This window comes from Pteropus vampyrus, unplaced genomic scaffold, assembly GCF_000151845.1.
Source record: "Pteropus vampyrus isolate Shadow unplaced genomic scaffold, Pvam_2.0 Scaffold311, whole genome shotgun sequence".
Taxonomy (NCBI): Eukaryota; Metazoa; Chordata; class Mammalia; order Chiroptera; family Pteropodidae; genus Pteropus; species Pteropus vampyrus.
Genome location: NW_011889092.1, coordinates 240,367 through 257,841, shown reverse-complemented (window position 1 = coordinate 257,841; position 17,475 = coordinate 240,367). Strand labels below are relative to the sequence as shown.

The 17,475-nt window shown below is 34.1% G+C and overlaps 1 protein-coding gene and 1 pseudogene across 1 annotated transcript in view; both read right to left on the bottom strand.

Moving 5' to 3' along the window:
* Positions 1 to 17,475, bottom strand: part of PGM2L1 (phosphoglucomutase 2 like 1) — a 67,666-nt gene that overhangs the window by 10,826 nt on the left and 39,365 nt on the right. Inside the window, exons 2-11 of the mRNA XM_011377451.2 lie at positions 16,863 to 17,030; positions 14,584 to 14,690; positions 13,786 to 13,870; positions 10,194 to 10,277; positions 4,555 to 4,748; positions 3,517 to 3,706; positions 3,106 to 3,203; positions 2,240 to 2,420; positions 438 to 531; positions 19 to 148 (exon numbers count right to left, since the gene is read on the bottom strand). Of these exons, the coding sequence (XP_011375753.1) occupies positions 19 to 148; positions 438 to 531; positions 2,240 to 2,420; positions 3,106 to 3,203; positions 3,517 to 3,706; positions 4,555 to 4,748; positions 10,194 to 10,277; positions 13,786 to 13,870; positions 14,584 to 14,690; positions 16,863 to 17,030 (1,331 nt within the window). The remainder of the gene's footprint in view (positions 1 to 18; positions 149 to 437; positions 532 to 2,239; positions 2,421 to 3,105; positions 3,204 to 3,516; positions 3,707 to 4,554; positions 4,749 to 10,193; positions 10,278 to 13,785; positions 13,871 to 14,583; positions 14,691 to 16,862; positions 17,031 to 17,475) is intronic.
* On the bottom strand, positions 11,765 to 11,883 carry LOC111730397 (annotated as a pseudogene).

Here is a 17,475-nt window from a genome sequence, read left to right as displayed (position 1 = left end):
AATTAACATAAGACTTACTTTTCATAAATCTTAATCAGTTGCTGTTTCAATGTTATATTCATGGTTTCTAGGTAAGATGCCATCTCAGCGACAACTACAGCTGCACTCACCCCATCTTTATCCAAAACTGAAGTTCCACACAGAAAACCTGAGAATTAAAAAACATCTTTAAAATTAGGAAAACTTAAGCCTATAATAATTTCAATAGTTTTGCAGTCTAATAATAAATGAAACCCACTGATACTGAAGGTTTTTAGGGGTTCTTTAAGGACCTTTTTTTTTTCTGATGAGAAATGCATCTACACATTTCTGAGTTCTCTGTGGTTTTTACCACAACTCGAAATGCAAAATCAGCAGACAATAATTCCTCTCTATAGAATTTTACATTTAAAAATAATCTCATTCAAATTTCAAAGATTTTCATTTTCACTACATACCAATAGACTCTTCAAATGCAAAAAGGACTTCTTTCCCATTTTCCAGGAGGTCTTTTATCCTACTTCCAATCCATTTAAAACCTGGTAATGTTTCCTGAAATGCAGAGGAGGCCACTCTGGTTAAGTGACTCTCTCATAAATACGTATTAGAGAAAAGTCTATCACTAAATGCACTAAATGTATTACCTAACATTCTCATAGTGATCTGTTAACAGTTTTTGATCCACAAAGATTCAGAGTGGTAAACAAATAGTCATAAAGTGCATAAAGATATATACATTGCCATGACTGATAACCTACTATTTATCAAATAGAATAATCGATGATTTACATCAAATATAATCAATATTTATAAGTGGTGATGCATATAGTCACGCACATACATATATTATGATCATCTACTATTTATCAAACACTGTAACAACTGCCTTCCATCATCTTTTCTTAGTGCTCACAAAAACTTCGTTGCTGAAACAGGCTCAGCGGTTCAGTAAATGTACCCAGGAATATGCTGCATAGAGGAGACAGAGACAGGATTCAATTACGGTGCTTCTCAGAAACTGTCCTTTAAACTCTATTATAAGCACTAACATCAGAGTACCTATGAAGGTTGTGATTTAGTACCCCCGAGTAATCGAAGGCCATAAAGCTTTTTAATGATGCACTTTCAACATTATCACAACACATGCTTGAACCAACTGTTCTTTACCATAACATCAAGTCCTTCTCTGGTAATTAGATTTAAGAACTTTTCATCTGACGAGCTATAGACAAACTGTTTTAGAACCAACAGAAAGAACATGTGATACACACTGACTCTAGAGCTCATTACTAACCATTATTAACTTAAGATTCTTAATTCACCTCTCTACCTCCTCACCGGAAAATAAAATAAAAGCCCAAACCATTGCTACCCCCACCCTCAACAATAAAAAGTAAGCAAATTTATAATATTGTTCTTTAGAATCATTTTTTTTCTCTCTTTTGTGCTCATTATACATTTTTCTTATCATAGATATAAGTGAAAAAAACGTTAACATTACTTAATTCAGAATCTTGGGCTTAAAATAAATTTTCGATTTCTTCTCTTTTGCTATTTGTATTTTAAAAAGCCTGAGATTGAAAGTTCTACTTCATTAAGACAGGTACGATTTTCTTCTATTCAGTCGATTAGTGGTAAGACCTGTAGCTTGACTGTGGCTCAAGAAAAATGCCCAGAGGTGACATTTTCTCCGATATTTCACAAAGATGGCAGAGGATAGCAACTTAATTGACATTAATACCAGTAGCTGTAAAATAGTAGGCTTAACTTCCTGAGGCTCAGGAAGGTTATCGATCTGTGCTGAGAGAGGGGCATTATCTTTTTTTTTTTTTATGGAATTAGAATCTTTGGGTCTTAATTTGCGATTTAGAAGACTACTTAAAGTTTCTTCAAACTGAACTTGAAGAGCCTAAATAAACGAGTGGTCAATGACACCTATAATTTTTTGGAGTGGAGTTTATGTTACTGATGAGGTCACCAGGAGCCAGATTTTCTCAGTACAAAACCCAGATATTATTGTATGAAATAATAAGCATTAATGCAATTTTTAAAGACCATCTTATCTTAGTTTCAGAAATTTACACACTAGATGAATTTGGCTCAAGTGCTTAAATTATGAAAAAGATTAAGTAAGTGTTAACAGAATTAGAAAAAGAGTGGGAATTATAAATGAAATCAACAAAAGTTAGTTTGTTGAAGAGACAGCTTTAATTTATAGAAACAGGTTTAGAAAAGTAACACAGATAGTATCTATTCTTACTTCAAAATGGAATCCTTCTTTAAGTGCAAGTGCCTTCAGAATTTTGGAGGAGACTGTGGTGGCTAACATATAAATGTTCTTCACATCAGCATTTCTTGATTTACTTTTCTTCCAGCAATCAAACATCCACCACCCAAAGAGAGCTGCCAGCTCATTCCCTGTGAAAACTTTCCAATGACCACTGTAGAGAAAATGAAAATTCAAGTCAAGATCTTTATAACTGCTCATTAAAACTTCTTGACCCTAAGGCCTACAAACTACCATCCTTCATATAGGAAAACCCAAAAATTACTATATGAGATTTTTTGAGAAAACATTTACTACTACTTTTCTAACTGACCAGGGATGAGCTTAGGGTAGGAATGGTAGCAATGTCTTTTAAAAAATTATTACATTGTTACTTTTATTCACCTACCTAATGAGAAAAAAGTTAATAATATAATGTCCTTTCTATGTAAGGACACTTGTCACAACATAGAATGGCAAAAATACATAACAACTGAAAGGACCAAGATTAGGAAACGATTACATTGATAAAGCAATCTGTAGGGATATTATGCCATTTTAAAATTTAATATTTTAAACAATATTCAAGAACAGGGAAAAATACAGTACAGTATAAGTGGAAAATAATCAAGATATAAAATTATACCTAGTATGATCACAATTTTATAAAGACATATGTATTTTAAATATTTGAGTAGAAAAAATATGGAAAGATGTTCAAATATCAACCTAGGTGGTTATCTCTGGATAGTGGTTTTACAGATTTCTTTTTTAAAAAAATTATTTCCAACGAGCCTGTAAGACTTCAAAAACTGTCTTTCAAAGTTTAAGCTTTTAATCAAACAATAGGTTCTACTGACTTCTCCTGAAGTTCTGCCACTGCCAGTCGGTCTGCATCAGGATCTGTGGCTAGCACTATCCGGGCATTTTCTTTCTCTGCCAGTCTCAAAGAAAGTTCCTAAAACAGTGACCCAAAAAGCTGAATTGTATTGAAGACATTAAATGCAATGTTAATATTCCTAAATGTAGGCACTATGTTAGTGATATGAATTTTAGAAGAAATATAGTTTAGCTCAATTTAAATTAAGCCTAGAGGTAGGGATATCTGCTACAGAGGTTTCAAACAAACAATATATGGCTCCAGTATAACCTGAAAGATGTAAACTAAAGTGGTTGTTGCTTTTGTAAGTAATCTCTGAATTCTCAATGAGTTCTATCTATTTGCTAAAGTTTAATACACTTAATAATATTTAAATATAGGGAAAAAATACCAGCACAGATTCTCCCTCTTCAGGATTTGGGCATTTAACAGTAGAAAAGTCTGGATCAGGATCCTTTTGTTCTGGTACTGGAATTGGAGGCTTAAAACCAAATGCTTGAAAAGCCAACTGCACATAGTCATGTCCAACCCCATGAAAAGATGTATGCACAAATTTCAAGGTGGTCTTTGAGTTTAATTCCCTGTAAAGGAAAATCATCATATAATCAGTCACAAAACTCATTACTTGTGATATAATTAAAATAAGCTAGAGGAAAAGCTAAAATCTATCTTGTAAGATAGGGAAAATATACTCAGCCAGCCAGGAAGCTTTCTAGCAATAGTGTTAGCTACTCATGAAATAGTTATGGAAATATGGAAGTAGAAAAGAAAAAACAAAATTTTAGAGAAAATTTCCTAACCTTATATAGAAGGAATACATATATTTAGCTATACTTTTTTAAAACAGCTTTATTGAGAGGTAATTAATAGACTATAAAATTCATCCAGTTAAAGTGTATAATTCAGTGGCTTTCACTATATTCAAAAATTTTCTACCATTATTATGATCAATTTTAGAACATTCTCATTACCCCAAAAAGAATTCCATACCCCATAGCTACCACTCCCTAACCTTCCCATTCTTCCCAGCCATAGGCAACCACTAATATACTTTGTCTGTTTCTGTCTCTACAGTTTTGCCTACTGGACATTTCACATACATGGAATCATACAATATGCGGTACTTTGTGACTGGCTTCTTTAGCTTAGGATAACGTTTTCAAGGTTTATTCATGCTGTAGTATGCATCAAAATTTCATTTCTTTTTATTGCCAAATAATATTTCGTTGTAAGATATATCACATTTTATTTATCCATTCATTGGTTGATGGATATTTGGATTATTTCCATTTTTTTTACTATTATAAATAGTACTATTTAGCTATAATTTTAATATAATAAACAACCAATACATTTTTATCCCTATTTCTTTACCTTATTTGTTAATCTTATTCCAAGGTAATATTATCCTATATTTCTACTTGAATACCTGTAAAAACAGATCTTTTTCAGATCTTCCATGTATCTTCTGCAAATGTCCTGCAGAGGATCTCTCTTCAGTGGACTAGTATCCACTAAATTATCATTCCAGGAACCATTCCAGGGTTCCACACATTCTTCTATACATTTCAGAATTTCTTTATCATGAGGAGATGTAATCTGAGCACCTGTTTCCCAATAAACCTAGATAATAGGTAAATACAGTTATAAATGCTTGAAATGCTGGCCAGATGTTTTCTTATCTACAGTAAAGATATCTGACTTTATAAAAAAGCATATCAAATTACTCAAGTAGAAAATGTCAGCATGGGACTAACTTAATAAAAACCAACAGCTATTAATGGTAATGATTCCACTGGGACCCTTCAACAAAATTATCATGTCTTATTTTCTTTTAGAAGTATACTTTAATAATAAAACAAGTAAAAAAAATCAAGCATCATTATGACATTATAATATATATATACCATAGTATCCAATCACACTCTTATATAACTATGTACTGAAGATAATCTAAGCAACCATGGAATATCCATAAAACTTGACACTATAAAATTTTAGCATTATAAAGTGGTTAAGTGATAAAGAAGAAATTATTTTTCAGTTATAAAGTAGAATTTATGTCACACCAAATAAAGTCTATTTCAGGAAAGACAATCAATATGTTAATTATCTCATAGACATTTTAATATATGTATTTTAAGTATTTAAAGAAAATATACTTCATTAAGTTGTCAGTTTGTCAAGAAGTTTGATCAGTAAGACATTAGGAACAGAAAACAAAAAAAAGCAAGAAAATGTACTTCTATATTTCACAGAATCTCAAACTTAGAAGGAATTCTTAGAGAATATCTATATTGTTTCTACCATTTATATGACATGAATCCTCTCTACTGTATCCTGAATGAAGAAAAGAAGAATACACTTGAATATGTATTATGTACTAAGCTGTGCCAATCGATAATGGTAGACTAGATGACCTGAGAATTCTCACTCTATAAACACCTCAAAATACTAGATAAAGTAGAAAAAGTATTATCTACAATAAATAGTCTAGTTCACAAGACAGAAAGGGGAAACTCCAGGGAGTGGGGAACAAAGGAAAGAATTAAAAACCAGAGTGATGCTATGGCTGCCTGGAGTTTGGGAACTGTCTATTTATCTGGTTCATGAGTTATAATGCCCATGTGGGAGGTAGGACATTGGAACTGAGACCCCTCTCTCAGTAGAAATATAGAAGAGAAAAAGTTTTGCCCATTATTATAGAAAGATGATGAGAAAGCATGTCTGTTTTTTATTGGGTTCTGGGTGATTTAAAAAAATTCAAATCTGAGGTCTAAATTAACACAAAACTGCTCCGAGTCAGTAAAACTTCTGAGGTTCCCGCAGAAATTAAAAACAAACAAACAAACAAACAAACAAACAAACAAAAACTGCTCAGAAAGGATGTTGCCACATTCCAAGCCCCTAAAAGATTCCATCTATAGGCCCTGAAAGCTCACTGTGATCATTTTTATAAAATATGAGGAAAAAATCCTGGCCTTTCTCCCTGCCCACGTTTTCTTGCTTTGTGTGTGGACATGATGCCTAGAGGTACAGCAAACATTATATGATGACCACACTTGAGGGAAAGACCAAAAAAACCTGCAGGAATGTTAGGCCTGAGCATCACTGAGCTACAGAACCACATCAGCAGCCACCTACCTCTAGACTTCTTGTTATGTGAGAAAAATTAACCTCTACCAGCTTAAGCCACTATTCTGGGTTTCCTGAGCCTACATCAGAAAGTATCCCTACCTGACATGGTAACAGAAAAATCCACACAACAAAATATACCCAGAAATACACTTTTTAAAAAAGGTGAAAGATCTATTTTTAAAAACCTTCAAAATGTCAATAAAAAATCTAAAAGAAGACTTGAAAGAACAGAAAGATACATCCTGTTCATGAATAAGGAAATTCAATAATATTATTAAAATATCGAAGCTTCCTAAATTAATCTACAAATGAAAAATGATACCAATGTAAGTGCCAAAATAACTTTTTTTTTTTCAAAATCAGAAAAATACCATAAAACCACGCATAAAAAATATAAAGTCAAAAGGCAAATGATAATATGGGGGTGATATCTCTCAAACAGATGAGCAAGAGCTACTTTTTAACATACAAAGAGTTCCCACAAATCAACAAGAAAAAGAGCAACAACCCAAGAGAAAAATGGGCAAATCCTTAAACAGACTCTCAGGAAAAGGAATACAAATATCTTGTAAATGCATGAAAAGATGCTCTACCTCACTCCTAAGACAAGTGAAGATTAAATGTAATAACATTTCCACCTATCTGAATGGCAAAGACCAAAAAGTTTGACAATACAATAGTGGAAGGTGCATAAAGACTCTCATATATTGCTGGTGAGAGTACAAACTGGTACAACTACCTTAAATAGAGAATGACAAATTTTCTTTCATATTCCCTTTGACTCAGAAGTTTTACTTCTTGAAATTTATCCTATAGATCAAAAGTGCCATAGAAATATAATGTGAGCCACAAATGCAAGCCACTTATGTAATTTAAACTTTTTTAGTAGCCACATTAAACAAGATAAAAAGAAACATGTGAAATTAATATACTTTATACAACCCGCTATATCAAAAATATTATCATTTCAACATATAATCAATATAAAATTGAGGTATTTTACATTCTTTTTTCTACTAAGTCTTCAAAATCTGGTGTGTATTTTACACTTATAGCACATTTCAATTCAGACCAATTATATTTTAAGTGTTCAATAGCCACAGGTGGCTAGTGGCTAACAAATTGGACAGTACAGCTGTAGATGATAACAATAAAAACAACAGCATTGAGCATTTATCAGTGCCAGACTTGGGCCACAGGACTCTGCATTTTATAGACAATATCTCCTTTAACTCTCACTCTCACCCTATGATGTTGGTTCTATTATTGTCCCCAGTATACAAATGGGGAAACTAAAGCACAGAGAAATTAAATACCTTGTCACAAAGCTTCTGAGTCGCAGAGGTAGGTTTCAAACCCAACCTAATCTCTTAAATACTATTCTATATTGACTATATAAATCTACTTGCATATATGAACAAAGATGTACGTAGAATAATATTCATTGCAGCACTGTTTATAAGTAGTAAAGATCAGAAACAAAATGTTCGACAAAGGATTGGTTAAATAAATTAGGATTCATCTATATAGATTTTAAAGATGAATGCGGCAGACTCATTTATCAATCAATCAATGGAGAGAATGATCTCTAAAATTGTTTCATACCGTTGTGTGAAAAAAGCAAAGTGCAGAAGACTGTATATGGTGCCCTCCCACTTATGAAAAAAAGAGCGAGTGACAAATACGTATATGATTACACATTCATGGACTACCTCTACAAGGAAACTAAAACTGGAAACAGTATTCGCTTCTGAGAGGGGTATTGGGAAAAAGGGATGGGAGAGATATTTTTTATTCTTTAACTTTTTAGACTGTTTAACTTTTATTTTTTACCTTGTGCTTATACTTGAAGAAAAAGAAATCTTTGAGAGTCTGCTATGTGACAAATATATTCGACAGCAATGACTATCAAAACAGGCTAAGTCTCTCCACCCATGAGCTTATCTTGGGGAAAAGGGGTAGGCAAGGTCAAACAAATGTCAATAAACAAACAAGATAATTCATCATAAAGAAAGCAGATAATTAGAGATAGTGGAAAGTTCTGTGAAGGAAATAAACAAGATGATGAGAAGGTTATTGAGGGAAGCTGCTTCAGATAAGGTTACCAGGGAAAGTCCCTTCAAGGAAGCAACATCTGGGCAGGAAGCTGAAGGATGAAAATGAGCAAGTCTGCAAGATTTGGGGAAGAGCAATCCAAGCAGAGGAAGAAACAATTACAAAGGCTCGGAGGTGGGAAAGTGCTTGGTATATTGGAGGAACTAGAGGAAAAGAAAGTAGTGGCAGTGTGACTAGAATGTAGTGAGCACAGGAGAGCAATAAAGGAAATGAGGTTGAAGAGGTAGGCAAGAAGCAGGGTCCTGTGGCCCGAGATAAAGAGTTTAGATTTTATTCAAAGAATGAGAAGCCAACTGAAGAATTTTAAGCAGAAAAGTAAGATGACCTATTTATGTTTTAAAAGATCATTTGGCCACCTGGTGGAGAATGAATTGCAGGGGAAGCAGGGATGAAATCAGCTAGGATAGTGTAGTTCAGACAGAGGGCAACAATGCTTTGGAATGGTGGTGGTAGAAGACATGGATAGAAGTAAACATATTCAACATATATTTAACATGTAGAATGTGTAGCATCTGTTAGTGGATTAAATGTTAGGAGTGAAGGAAAAGGAGTGACTTCTGGTTTTTGTTTGTGGGTGGTATCAATTTATAGAGATGGGGAAGCCTGGGAAGAACACATTTGAGTATGTATGTGGCAGGTTATGGGGGAATCGAGACCTCTGTTCCAGAAACACTAATTTTGAGATGTCTGCTAGACATCCCAGTGGATATGAAGTAAGCAGCTGGATGTAGGAATCTGATGCTCAGAGGAGATCTGGGTTCTTGGCTCTCTTGACAGTTGACCTTTCCCTCCTTGCAACTCTCTTATCCCTTTAGTTTCTATGACACCAATCTCCTCTGGTCTTTCTCCTATTCAGCACTTCTTTCTCCCTTCCCTTAAAGTTGATATTCTATAGGGATCTCTTTGGATCTATTTTTTTCACTACATACTGTCTCTGGGCTGCTTGTCCAAGTAAAAGGCTTCCAAATACTCTTAAATACTCTAATATATATGGTGACCCCAAAACCTATAACTTCACCCCAGATTTATCCTCTAAGCAAAAGATCTACATATTCAACTGTCTACAGGATGTTGCTACCAGGTTGACTAACAAATATCTCAAGCTTAATATGTCCCAAACTGAATAATTCATGCTTCTCCCCTGCCTCTGTGAATAGTAACACTATCCAATTAGCTGGCCAGGACCAAAATCTTAGTTAATACTAAATCTTATTTTCCCCAGTAAAATAGAGCTCAGTGTATCTGGAGGCCTCTCACGGAAGAAGAAAGACAATATAAGATCATGGAGTCATCATCACCCAGGAACCCCAACTACAGGCTCATTGCTGTGCTGTGTATTTTCTGTTTGCCCCTCCAGAGCCACTCTTCACCCTCCTCCACCCTGGTTCCTGCCAGAGGCTGACACATCAAATGGATCCTGTGACCAATAGGGAGCCCCAGTAGAAGGCTGAAGGAAGAGGAGGGTGAGGTCAAGGTATATTCCTGTAGCTCTCTTCCTGCAAACTCTCATTCATTCCTGAAGTTCTTGGTACAATATGACTCTGAAATGATAGAGAGGATGGATTTAGGATAGGAAAAGGAAATCAAGGGCAGCGAGATAGAAGAGACCAATGAAGAGACTTTTGTAATAATACATGTTGAGAAGTAAATAAGGGCCATCAGAGATACACGTTCCTGAGGGTCAGCCTCAATGGTTTTTGTCTTTCTCTCTAATGTTTAGCCCTATTCCCCAGTGTAGAAAATATATTCAGCACATATTATTTAAATAAAATAATAACTATGAAAATAAGCAGAGAGCTGGAGTTCAAGGTTTACCTTGTAACCATTGTCTTCTTTGCGGTTGTGAGATGCAGTTATCATCACACCAGCAACTGCTTTAAGCTCCTGGACTGCATATGGCTGAAAAAATAAGACCATAATTTCATTTTGCTTCTTAGCTACTCATACATTTGACATGAGAATACCTTTGATTAAATAACAGGAACAGACATTAAGATATAAATAGTCTAAAACTCAAAAATCAATGCCAGGTTCATTGAGTGGGGCTCATTTCTAAAAGGTCACCAGTAACCACCTTTCAGACTGAATGACTTTTCCCCCAATTTTATTTAACTTAATTCTATAAACATTTCTTATTATTTTGTTCAATTAACAAAATATTTAATGAGCACCTATTATGTGCCAGATGCTCCACTAGACTCTGGAGATATGAGTGGTGAATATAATTATAAAATGTTAGAGCTGGAAGTAAATTTAGAAATTACCGAATCCATCATATTTTACACTGAGGTTTATCCGACAATCATAAGGGAGAAGATTCAAGGGTATAACGTCGATCTCTTGCCTTCCAATTTGAAAATCTTGACATATACTCTGTGATCTCTAAATTATATAAAGGTAAATTCACCATCCTCATTCCAAAGTTAATTCCCGGGATGGATTTCTCTTTTCTTCCATAGCAGTTTTTTGTCTGCTTAGGATGTTCCCCCTACTCCTCCACCACTACACAATCCAGGTCTGACCAGAGAAACAAACCTACTCTCTTGATTTAATTCAGAAACTGGCTCATATCCCAAACTTGGTCAGATGTTTCTGCTGTAGGTAGGCTTAGAAGATTGCCTTTTGACTCAAAGTCATGGTGATAAAGGGTGTGAATCTGGTACTGCTAAAAGTATCTCCCTACCAGCTGGAGCCAATCTGCCTGCAATAGAAAGGAATGTGACACTGGGATTGACGGTAGCTGGGCTTGGCAACCCAGTGGCAGAATCCTACAGAAATGTTCTAAATTTCTGTACCCTCCCTAGTTTCTGTCATTCATTACAGCTAACTGTTTAGCAAGTCCTTCAATTCTTTGAGCCATTCAGTATTTATTTCAAATAAATCACTAGTAACAGTTTATAGAGACATTATCTATTCCGCAAACATTTGTTAAAACTTGCCTATAAAATCATCTGGACTTGGTATTTTTGAGATTTAAAAAATATATCTTTAGTGTTTATAGGTCTGTTCAGGTTTTCTATTTCTTATTCGTTTTGATGTATAAATTAATCTAGGAAACTGACCAATCTGAGCTTTCACATTTATTTACATTGCGTTGTTCAGGATATTGTGGTTTTTTAGATCTCGATTGTATTTATTGTGTACCCTTTGAATTTCTTTGTGTCTTTTTCTCTTTCTTTTTTGAGCTCCCTTGCCAAAGGTTTGTCTATGTTATGTCTCTTCAGAGAGCCAACTTTTGCTTTTGTTGATACCCTCTTTTCTTTGTTTTCTTTCTTTTTTCTTTCTTTTTTAGGCGAGGCAACCCTTGGTTGACCTCACAGATTGCAAGGACCTTGTCAGTTTACAATCCCTTATTTATTTATTTGTTTGTTTGTTTGTTTTTATAACACCTACAGCACCTGGTCTTCCTAGATGGTCTCCCATCCAAGTACTAATCAGGCCCGACCCTGCTTAGCTTCCGAGATCAGATGGGATCGGGCTTGTGCAAGGTGGCATGGACATGGACCTTTTCTTTATTTTCTATTTAATTGATTTTTCCCTCATATCTTTATTATTTCCTTCCTTTTACTTTATTTGGATTTATTCTGTTTTAGTTCTAACATACTAAGTTAGAGTCTTAGTTCATTATTTTAAAATCTTTTTTTCCCTAATATATTCATTAAGACTGTAAATTTCCCTTTAAGTGGGGCTTTAGTTATAGCCCATAATCTTCGCTACTTATTGTTGCTCAGTTTTAAGTACAGGCAGTCCTTGTTTTGCACAGTTCCAATATACAAAATATACAAAAATACAAAAATTTGTATACAATATTCAAAAATTTCTGATACCATTTTGTAGTTAAATAATACCAGTCTCCCAACAACATGTTTAAATTTTAGTTACCGTGCTATGTTAACTGTGAGTAATTGCATCAAGTACAAATTTGGCTGCTAGCTCCAAAATAACTACATATATATGTGATCCATTATGACTAGTGACCAATCATGTCACTCTGTTAAGGTCTGTCTGTGACTGGTCACTGTGCATCTGTTATTTAGCTCTCACACTGACAGCAGTTGTATAGTTGTGTTGCCTCCTTACTACCCAGTGACAAATCCATATGACAGTTTGCAAAAATGGGTAACTGAGAGAAGGAATTGGCCAACAAAGATGAAAGTGCAGCAAAAACCCCAAAAATGATAATGGCGGTACAAGTGATAATTTCAATTGAACATAAATGGAGCTATAGAAAAGATAACTGAGAATGTTAACACTGCTGTCGTTCAAGAGAATCTTGATATGCATATCTAGAACCTTAGTGAAGGCAAGCATATGGATATAAGTGAAGGATATAGTAGGGATGAAAAGGATGAAGATGTCCCAGAGGTAGTGATACTGGCAAAAAATGGATTCTCAGAGATATTTCACAAGATTGAAAGTACAAAGGATAAAATGTGAGAAGCTGATCCAAACTTAGAAAGGAGTGTTATAATTTGCCAAGGCATAGAAAAGATGCTCGCTTAAGGTGTTGTTAAGGTATATGACAAAAAGCAAGCACTGTTCATATTCTGGCTAAATTATTTTACAAAGGAATAAAACACTTTAGTTCTCAATGTTTCTAATGTTTTAAATTACTGTGTACTACATAAATATTAGTTTTACTATTTTTTTCTTTTCCCTATACATTTTTAACTAGTAGTAAGGATGCTTTTAATGTTTTGGCAAAATATTTTAAAAGTCATGGAACAACTGCAATTTTTCCCGTTGATAATTAAGATCGATTTGCATGCTTTTAGCTCACAGAGTTATTTTTATGGCCCTACACTACCGTGCGAAGCAATCTTCACTAGGATATCTTCCTTAATCCATAAATTACTTATAAATGTGTTTTTAAAATTCCAAATGTATGGGGTTTTGTGGATTTATGTATTTTGAATCTTATTGCACAGGGCCCAGGGCTATGGCTTGATAAGCAGTTCTCTGACATTTGCTGAGATTTTCTTTGTGACCCTGCTTAATAAGAATGAACGTCCTACCATCACTGAATACAGAGTTTTTACACACACACACACACACACACACACACACACACACACACACACACACACAGACCAAGTATGCTAATAGTATATTCAAATCTATCCTTAATAGTTTTTGCCTGCCTGAATATCCCACGCCATGACTGCGGACTTATCAACTTGATATAGATCAAATTCTTAGGTGGTTCAACACATGCTTGTTGAATGAAAAAAAAATCAGGGCAAAATTTGTTTTCCTTTGAAGCAAGCATATGGATATAAGTTCTTCCTTTGGCCCTTCATATCATTTAATACAGAACTATATGCATAACAAATATTTGAGTCTTGGTTAATTTAAGAAATCTTTTCAAGAGCAGCAAACTTTATGATCAATAATCCAACACACTTACTACAAAAGGTGTAGGGACGTATCTTGAGAAAAGGTACACAGGAACATCTCTGGCCAGTAACACTGCAGCAGTGAGTTTAGCAAGCCTAAAAAGAGAGATTTCACTTAGTCTTACTATACTTTTCAAAACCGAACCTTCCACAAAATAAATGTTTCATATTACAATTATTCTGAATATATAGTAGCCTAAGACACCTAATTCTTATAATCACTAGTTATTTAAGCTTTGTGCTTCAACTTAAAAATGTTAAATAAATACGATTTTTTAAAGGAGTTTAACAATGAAGAGAATCGACATTTAAATTTCTTCCTTTTTCCTCATTCATCTTTTGACGGCTCTTCTACTAAGAAATAAAACTCAAAAAAAGACAAAAAGAATGGAAAAAAGTGAAATAAAAGACTTTAATAAACACAATATGCATAATTATCCCCTGGAAAAAGTATCACTATATCATTATCTAGGTGTGAAAATACCATAAAACTAATCAAATGGGACTATAATGAGAAAATACAAACTATATCATTACTTCTACCCCAGTGCCTTGCCAAATACTAAAGTCATAACAGAAGCCACGACACCATTCTAAATACTAACTCTAAATATTTTTAAATGTTACTCTTTTCTGTAAAAGCTAAAAAGCTTATCTTTGAAATGCTTCTATTTCAGCTCTAAAATAAACATTAGCATGTGACTGTATTTCTATTTGACAGTTTCCTGTCTCAGAAATCCTAACACTGGGGGGAAAAAATTAGGTTTTATTCCAATTCATCTTAATCTCTGAAACAATTAACACGATACCTCTGGCTGCTGCAGCTGCTAGTTACTTGCCCCCGGGTATCATACCCAACGACAAAGCCTCTCTGCTTGAAGTCTGAGAAACATCTTTCAAGGTATTTGTACATCCCCTGCAGCAGATAAACACAAAACATTAGTTCCTGATTAACGCAACGCCTGCATTTTCCTACCACTTAAAATCTATTATTTTTATGTGTCATGTGCAACTTACAGGCTCTGAGGGATCTGGCTTCTGCCTTTATGCCTATGTTTACCAATGTGGGAAAAATACTGTTCAATCCTCAAAGGTGAAATGACAAACATTTATTTCCTGGAGTTTCAGACATAGCTTAATACCACAGAAATATCAATTATGTAACTATTAAATCCAATACGATACATAAAACATGAGGACGAAAGATGGGACATGAAAGTCAGTGCGCTCAAAAAATTATTAGGCAAGCCAGAAGAAATTGTTTCTTGCCTTAAGGCTCTAATAGAATTTTGACTATTTGGGGCCTGGCTAAATCCTAAGACTGAAGCTAACCAAAAGAATTTATTTATGACACAAACATTTTAAATTAGCAACATAAACCTTCATAAGAACATTTTTTAAGATAGCTGAGCCTATTTGTAATTCTTTGGTTTTAAAATCTCACAGAAAGAAAATCTCACAAACTAGTAAAATTTGCAGTCAAGGGTGAGGAAAAAATGAAACAAAATATTTAATATTGAAAACATCACGACAATAGATAAAACCATTTAACTACCTTATCAACAATTGGCTAACTTTACTACTTTCATCTCTAAAAATAACACTTTTTATTATTACGGTCCTTTAAAACTACTTTAACAAATGTTGCCACATTTAATCCTTACAACAACCCTGAAAAGAAAGAAATGCAGATGCCATTTATACTTTTATCTCTATCTTTCAACATCTCTTCAAAAAGCAGACAGAATAAGATTGACAGTCCATGTGATGATTTGCCCAAGGTCATTCATTCAACTAAACCTAAGTTACACTGATTTACTGAAGACCTATTATATGGCAGGCACTGTTAAGTAACTATGTGGCAGCACTGAATGAAGTCCCAATGACTTCTGGACTCTTCTTCCATGGCTCTTTCAAGTATAATCATTCTTCCCAACCTACTCTGCGTATGTGTGTGCACGTGTGCGCTTGCCCAAATTGGCTAGTTTCACAAATTTATTTATTTCTAATGATGGTACTATCCTAAAACCTCACGAAACCTCATATTATTCTCTGGTATGAAAATCCACTTCTCTCTTTCCTCCTATATCCCCATTCTGAAAAGGGATAGGGCTTAAGAATGAGATTCCATCTGGCTTTTCCACTTTACACAATGGAATCTCAATTGCTATAAAATTTGCACTTCCATAGAAATTGATTTTCAAACATCTCCAACCCTTCTTATAAAGTTAAGGAATCTTCATTTAAATGAAAGCTTAAGATGAAACCTAAATCATAAAAAAGATTGAACTGAAGCATCTCTGGATGATGAACAGAAAGGAGATGGGGCAGAGGAGCTGGCATGTATCCCATCTATTCAGTCACCTTGTCATCCCTTCTTCCCTGTCCCCAGCCCCTGGCTTTAGAGAATGCCCTCAGAACAAGGCTAAAGATGATTTACTGTTTGGCAGTATTGATTAGTTAGAAGTATGACTACTGAACATTTTTCTAGTCCAGAACTATTTTTAGTATATACTAAATGCATTTTGGCCTTCAAGCAAAGTATAGCTCCTTGAAGCAGAGAGGATGATTCACTGGAAAGAGAAATAATTTGTTACCAGAGTTAGGTGTATAAAAATGGAGAGAAATAAAATAAGTTGTATCATATCATACACTGTCTTAAAAAACTTTCAAGTAGATATAAGGAACCATATTAAAGGGAAATATTTTCAATGAAATTTTCCAAATACTCTGGTTAACCTTTATCAATGGCTGTAGGCCAAATGGGTAATCTAAATTTGTTTCTTTGCATTAATTGAAAATGTCAATATCCATTTTCTGGTTTCAAATGCAAAATAACACTGTCAAGAAATTGATAGCGGCAACCAAAATAATTGTCAGTCAGAAAGATAGTCTGTGACCTTGAAAATACATAAGTGACTTCTAAGACAAATCAAAGGTCAGAATTTATTTACATTTTTTACTTATGAGAGTACCTTCCTGGATATTAAGGTTTTGCTTTTGTTTTTGTTTTTTAGAAAGGTATTACCTAATTTATAAGGCGAAAAAAACAGAGCGATAATTGTTTGTATAAGTTTATAATACATACCTGTGTTGATTGTATTACTGTAAGATCATTAATATAGCAAAATCCTGCCCCCATGGCAGAGCGAAGTCCTGCAGTCCCAAAAGTCATTCGGCAACAAAGACGATCTCGCAGTTCCTTGTTCATTCCATTCCGTAACAGATTTTCAATTTGCTCTTTTGTTTTGGGATTCTAAAAAAAAGAATTACTAAAACTTAATCAGGATCTCAAGCAAAGTCCTAATATAAAAACCTTGTGAGGAACCCATAAGTACTATGCATATACCACAAGGTTCTATATTTTTTCAAATATAAGCACAAGTTAAAAAATATTAGTATGTATAATAAAACAATACTTGCCATTTACTGAGTCCCCAAAGGAGCCAGGCCCTATTAAGAGAGATTTATATAGCCTGTAATTGCCATAGTATTTTTTTATAATATATTCAAGAATGTTTTTTAAATAAATGGATAAACTTAAGAGCTACAGATCCAAAATAAACCTTAGTCAAAAATGGCATCAATTAAATTAGAATCTATATTGTTTTAAAAGAAGTATAGAAGCTACTGGATAAATGCCATCAAAACATGTCTACCAACTACCTACCTAAACCTCTGCAATTCAAAATGACCAATAA